Below are 7,120 nucleotides of genomic sequence, written 5' to 3' on the forward strand. Positions count from 1 at the left end.
GACAGACAGACAGACAGACAGACACATTCTCATTTTTATATATATAGATGTACAAGAAAGGGCTCTAAGATATGGATGGCAAACATATTTATTTTCAGCTTTTGTTGTTTTCTTTTACTATTAACTAGTAAAGCTAGAAAAGGCAACTCCATCATCATTTTAATGTCCACTTTCCCATGCTTGCATGGTTCAGTTGGAGTTTATTGAGGTAGATTTTCTATGGCCAGATACTGTTTCTGTTGCCAACCCTCATCTGTTTACAAGCAAAGTAATATTTCCCCATGGCCAGACATGTTTTCACAGAATATTGGAAATGAATGACACTGCTTATGTAACATTATGTGATGTCAAAACAAGGAGACAAGCATTCTCTGTCTCTCTCTCTCACTTTCTTACATGTGCATGCATATACACACACAAACATGGCTTCTTTACTGTCTACCAAATCCACCTACAAGGCTTTGCCCAGCTGAGGGCTATAGTAGAAGACACTTGCCCAAATTGCTGTGCAAAACAAACTTGTTAGCCTCACAGCCATGCTTGCATCTGTGACTTGTCTGTGCCTATTAAATTTATAATACATATGTTGCCAAAATCATACTATGAAAATCATTATCATAGTCATTTGCAAAACACCTAGTATTTTCTTATATAATGTCCTCCCTCTTTTCTTGCTGTGTTTTCGGATGTAAAATGTAATATGCTAGTGTTTGATCTAAATTCTTTGAGACTGGCCTTCTTTAAGCTCTATTCCCAGTTCTCTTTACTACCAGTTTGCAATTGTCTGGTCTCTTTAATTACAGGTGAATTATTACGGGTGAATGATGACCTAAATAATGTATTTCTCCGTTATGAGAGATTTGAACGGTTTCGAGCTGGACAGACAGGTTCACAGACCACTGATGCAAGCAATACTCCACCTGTAACACAAGACTCCTATCTTCCACCATCATATGAACAGGTAAGCAAAACAAAACAGAGCAAAATGCAAAGTGATTTTTAATTTTCAGCAAATATTTCTTTCTGCTATTGGTGCCAGGCCTGAAATCTTGTGGGAGGGAGCTAAGTCAGTTACATTGACCCAAGTGCTCAACCTCAAAAGTACAAAATGCAAAGTTGACCTTGGTAAAATTTGAATTCAAAACATAAAACCAGAAGAAATGCTGCTGAACATTTTGTCCCACAAACTAACAATTCTGCCAGATCACCACTTTTGATAATAATAGTTCTAAAAAGTTTTTACACTAAAATACATGTACATTTAGCAATACATACACATATCAAACAATCTATAATGTATGTCTATATACACTAAATATAAATGGATATATCTTTTAATTTATTATTATTTTTACAGCTAATTATTTACTCTGTGTATGCAGGCCTTTTAATTTCTTCATAAGCTATTTTTGATTGAAGGTTTTTTTCAATTTTTATAATAATACAATTTTAAACCACAATTTGTTATTTCCTGCAACCAGTTATTGAAAAGATTGTTAGTTGAAAGGACCAATGAAACAAAACCATTTTCAAATGTGTATCTATCAAAGTAATTGTATTTCTGCATATAACTTTATCTTACTCCATTCTAAACAAAACTGTCCAATGAATGGGAATGTGAAACTCTGAGTAAAAGTTTTTGTGATATTTTTGCTGCTTTTTAATGAAGTATATACACATACACATATGTTTGTTGAACTTCTTTCAGTTTCCATCTGTCAAATTCACTGATGAGGCTTTGGTCAATCCAGAGATATAGTAGAGGACACTTGCCTAAAGTGCTATCATGTGATTGGAAAGTCAACTTGACTATACAGCCATGCTTGCACCCACATGATACATACATACTGTCTTAATAACTCTTAAAGTCTTGTGAATCTGTCTCTATATAAATTTCTCAATCTTGTTAGAAACTAGGGGTTTTGACAAAATGCAGTTAGTTTAGTATAAAAGTCATAAAAATTTAATTGTTGCATGCATCAGTATGAAATTTCCTGATGTGTTTTAATGATCATTAGTGTACATTGTGAATGTGGTTTTTACCCATTTTCATGTCGCTGTTACCTACCAAGGTGTACTATATACAGTTAAGTTGAATACAACAAGGTGCTTTCACATATATTTACAAGATATTGACTCCCTGTCTCAGAGTTAAATTTATGTTCCAGTTAGTCTTTGTAACTTGAAAGATTTACAGCTCCTATTAGAAAAAAAAAAACAAAACCTTTATCTCTTTCACAGAAACATTTTATAAGTCCCAACAAATTTATTGTTATTTTCTCTTATTACAATAATAACACTCTCCTCATAAACCCACCAGTATGCAGAGACCTTACATTTCAAATGTATCAGTAAATTGATTTTTGTTTTTTCTAGTCCACAGAATTGACTAATGAAGGCGTAAATTGAGTCTCAACTACATGTTAATTCCACTTTTTCTTAGAATTGATAAATCCTAATGTCACTGAGCTGGTCCATACAGATGACACTGAAATATCTTTTTAATTATTTTCTCATTGTTCAAACTATTCTTTTTCAAATTAAAAGAATAAGTAAATAAATTATGAAAGGATGACTGGATTTGCACATCATAAGTGACCAGATTACTACTACAACATGGAAGAGATTCTGTACACATGATTCAGCACCTATGTATTTGCAGTCAGCCATTGCTCTCTCTCTCTTTCTCTCTCCTCCCCTTGAGAAACTTTCATTGGACTCTTGAATTTTTCTTCCACTTTGTGCCAAAATATATCTATGACCACAGTGTTAGGATTAAAGTGTTTGACATTGGTTACAAAGTCATTTGGTTAAAACTGTTTCCATCTTTGCATTAAGACTCTTAAAAAATGTTACTTATTTAATCGAACTAATATATATCTTGCTGGAAACACATGCAGCTGTAAAAATATGTGCTGAAATAATACAAATATTTGATTTGGGTGTGTGGGGTGGGGAATGGTCTCTACATTACATTAATTAAATAAATACTAGTGAAAATGTCTGAATCATCTTTTTGTCAAAACAAAACGCAATTAAGAAGTAGTTCAAATTAAATCATCTTCAACTGTTGTACAAAGCTGCAAGGTAACATCTGCACATGTCACCTTTTCCTTAACACAGTATGTTTTTTTGTTTTTTTTTCTCATTTAATGTCATGTCAGCTAGTAAAACCTGTAAATGTTGTTGAAGAGAACTTACTTTAACTTTTGTGATACCAACCCATCTGCAACCTATAATAATAATGAAATCCGTTTTTAAGAAAATGACACTTGATAGCTACAAATTCTAAGTGGAACAACACAACTGAATAGTTCATTTTGTAGTTTAGTGAATTCAAGTTGTTGAAACAATTGATAATTTCTGAATCATTTTTTTTTTTTCATATACCAGGTTCAGGCATCCAGTCAGTCTTCAAATGTTGGCAACCTTATTGATTTAGGTGAAGATGGTGCCCAGCAGACAGGACAGTCAGATATTCACACCCAGCTAGCAGGCATGAGTTAGTAGCTTTCTCTCTTTTTTTTTTTGTTTTCTTTCTTTTTTTGCCTGCTATTTATAAGTATTCTATTCAGTACTTTACTTTACTGAAAACCTCTGTCGGAGGAAAGGAAAGAGTTGTTTTTTTTTTTTTTTAATATTAGCAGTCATGAAGGAGAATAAAAATAAGTACTTTTCTTTCTTTCTTTTACTGGCTTCGGTCATTTATTTGACTGCCACCTTAATACATCTTCAAGAGCTTTACGTTGATTATATCAACCTGTTTTCAATCCCTGAGGAAGATGAACAGTAGAGTTGTTTTTGTGTAAAGGGAAATGACCAAGGCAGATCAAGAATATCATAGATTGAGGCACATCTTGATATATTAAAAAAATATTTTTTAAAAACCACACACACACACACACACACACACACACACACACACACACACATGCACACGCACACGCACACATATCGGCACACACCACATATTTAATGAGCTTCCACTTCATTTCCATTTACCAACTCACAAACCTATGCTTAACCAAAAGCATTTGCCCAGTTAATGTACTGCAGATTGGAATCCAACCCAGAATGATGTGGTTACAAACCATACTGTTTTGCCTACATCCTGTATTTTGTATTACAACAATGATTTAGGTTCTTCTTATGTCTGTTGTGAAAACAGAGCATCTATCAAACAGGCATGGTGCAGGGGCTAGCTCACTTTGCAACTACATGGCTTTGGGTTCAATTGTACTGCATAGCACTTTGCACAGTTTTTTGGGGTTTTTTTCCGAACCATATCTTTGAGTTGGTCAATGCCTTATGAGAGGAATTTGGTATGCAGATACTGTGACCAAATTTTGTACAATGGTTGTTTCAACCCATCCTGCAACTGTCCTTTATGGGTGGGATGCTGTGCAAGGTTGATGCAACATAGTATGATGCATAGCATCCTCTCATAAAGGACAGTCACAGGATGTTTGTGTGTACATATGTGTATATCTTTTGCTGAAGGACATAAACACCAATGTGAAAACTGATCCTCTTTTTATGAGGTTTATTACAGTATTTGTTTTGCACTGAGCTAAAGGTACTCCCTTGTCACCATCAGAAACGCAATGAACCACTAGTTTGACCATTGAAAACTCTGTTACCAATGATTGATTGCTATAAAAGCACTAATGTAACCAAATACACAAACAGGCATACATGCATGCATGCATGTTCACCCCCCCCCCCACTGAGTCCAAGGTTAATGTTAAAACACACTTGCCCAAGGTACTCTGCAGTAGAATTGAACTTGAAATCCTGTGGTTGGGAAGCAACCGTCTTAACCACTCAACCCTCAACCACACCTTGGCCTCCATATTATATATACATAATCTTCTTTTAAGGCTTGTTTCATTATCGTCTGAATATTTACAGGTTTGAATTCTGGCAGCATAAGCAGCACACTTGGACAAATCAGCAGTACTACTGCCATGAATCGGTCTTCAACAGGCACACAGGATACAGAATTTGATATGTTTGCCCAATCGAGACAATCGTTTGATCAGAGTAGAAAGAATATGGGGTAAGTAATATCCGTAGTCATACATAGTGATCAAACAAGTATCTATCTAACTATCTGGTTGCACACTGTGAAATGGTTGCTGTTAGGAAGGGCATCTAGACATGGAAACCAGAGCTGACATGGAGCACAATGCAGTTTGGTGGCTCATCAAACTGCCTAACCCATATCAGCATGAAAAACAGACATTAAATGATGATGATAAATAATATATATACATATATATATATATATTATACTAAAACTCAAAGTTTGTCTGTTTCCCTGCCGTCTAATTAAAATGATTAAGGATTACAAATAAAATAGTTATTTCCCCCTTTAAGAAAAAGAATCAAGTTGAAAATGTCAATTTGTGACTTTAAAAAGTCATCACAGCTACCCCATCCGTCCTTTACTTTTTACTTCATTTTTTTCTTTTTTCCTTTATTTATACAACTTTTCTTCAATTATACAACTTTCAGAGTGCCATGGGTTGAAAGATACAAATTCTCCTTATATTTTTATGAGATATTTTTTTGAATCATGGGTATTTTTTTTTTTTTTTCCTTAAAGGAGAAACTACTATTTTATTTAAAATAAAATATTAATCTTTATCATCTTAATCAAAAGACAGAAAAACCGAGACTATCACTTTATAGATGAAGATCAGTTGCAATGGGAGGAGTTAAATCTCATAATGGAAAAACAAACAACAAATGGCTTGTACCTTATAATGAAACTCTTTTAAGAGCATTCAAATTCCACTGCAACATGGAAATCATTGCCTTGGTAAGGTCATCAAGTACATGCTGAAAGGAAATGACCAAGCTGCTGTTCAAATAAACAATGATAACGAAATTAGTCAATATTTAATGGGTATGTGTATTAGACCATGTGAAGCAGTTGCATACATTTTAGGATTTTTAATTCATGAAAGAGCACTTGCAATAGTGAGACTGTAAGTTCATCTACCAGATGAACCAAAAATATTGCTTAGAAATAATGAGGATATACATGGCTGTCAATGAACGATATAGAACAACATTGACAGAATTCTTTTCATTGTGCATCGATGAAAAACATTTCTTTATGCTGAAGTACTCATGTATTTCACTTGGAACAAGGAATGGCAAAGAAGAAAGTGATCAAAAAACGCTGAAGATCATTTGAACATTTTCAAAGAAGGAACACTTCGTTGTGTTCATGTTGTCACACCAAAGGCAGGAAAACTGTATTCATCACCATCATCATCCTTTAACATCCATTGTCCATGCTGGCATGGGATGGACGGTTTCACCAGGGCTGGAATGCTGCACCAGACTCCAGTCTGATTTGGCATGGTTTCTGTAGCTGGATGCCCTTCCTAACACCAACCACTCTGAGAGTGTAATGGGTGCTTTTACATGCCACCAGCATGGGTGCCATTTGTGGGACACCAGTATCTGTCACGACTGTGATTTTACTTAGCTTCTTCTCAAGCACGACATAATGCCAAGGTCTCGGTCATTTGTCAGTGCTTCTGCAAGGCCCAACACTCAAAAGGAGCTCTTCATGTGCCATAGTTTATTTTGCCTCCATAAGGCCCAACGCTTGAAAGTTGCTTATGTGCCAGTTATGTGACACCAGCATCAACCATGACTATGATTTCACTTGGCTTGATGAGTGATATCGTATCATTTAAGAATTTTATTGCATGAAGTTCCAAATAGTATTTTTTCCTTTATTGCTGCACATAAACATTTTCAACCTGGAGTGTTTATGACCCTACAGGTCATGTGTACATGTAGTGTGTGTATATATATATATATATATATATATATATATATAAAATATCTGGCAGTGTTGGCTATGATGCTCAAAATATCTGGCAGTGTTGGCTATGATGCTCAAAATATCTGGCAGTGTTGGCTATAGCCTAGTCACCCGTATTACGAACCAGGTGATACACGAAGGAGTCATACCCAATGACTGGTGTAGCATCATCATAGTCAACTGCTACAAAGGTAAAGGTGACGCTTTAGATACAAATAATTACAGAGGCATCAAGCTGTTAGATCAGGTTATAAAAGTTACAGAGAGGGTCAT

At 35.0% G+C, this 7,120-nt stretch overlaps 1 protein-coding gene across 3 annotated transcripts in view; it reads left to right on the top strand.

Annotated features, from left to right (window-relative positions):
- Positions 1–7,120, top strand: part of LOC106869232 (target of Myb1 membrane trafficking protein) — a 152,423-nt gene that overhangs the window by 112,239 nt on the left and 33,064 nt on the right. For all 3 annotated transcript variants that reach the window (XM_014914881.2, XM_014914882.2, XM_014914883.2), the window contains 3 exons: positions 804–961; positions 3,394–3,502; positions 4,912–5,059. In XM_014914881.2, the coding sequence (XP_014770367.1) occupies positions 804–961; positions 3,394–3,502; positions 4,912–5,059 (415 nt within the window). The remainder of the gene's footprint in view (positions 1–803; positions 962–3,393; positions 3,503–4,911; positions 5,060–7,120) is intronic.

The sequence above is a fragment of the Octopus bimaculoides genome, chromosome 2 (genome assembly GCF_001194135.2).
Source record: "Octopus bimaculoides isolate UCB-OBI-ISO-001 chromosome 2, ASM119413v2, whole genome shotgun sequence".
Lineage (NCBI taxonomy): Eukaryota > Metazoa > Mollusca > Cephalopoda > Octopoda > Octopodidae > Octopus > Octopus bimaculoides.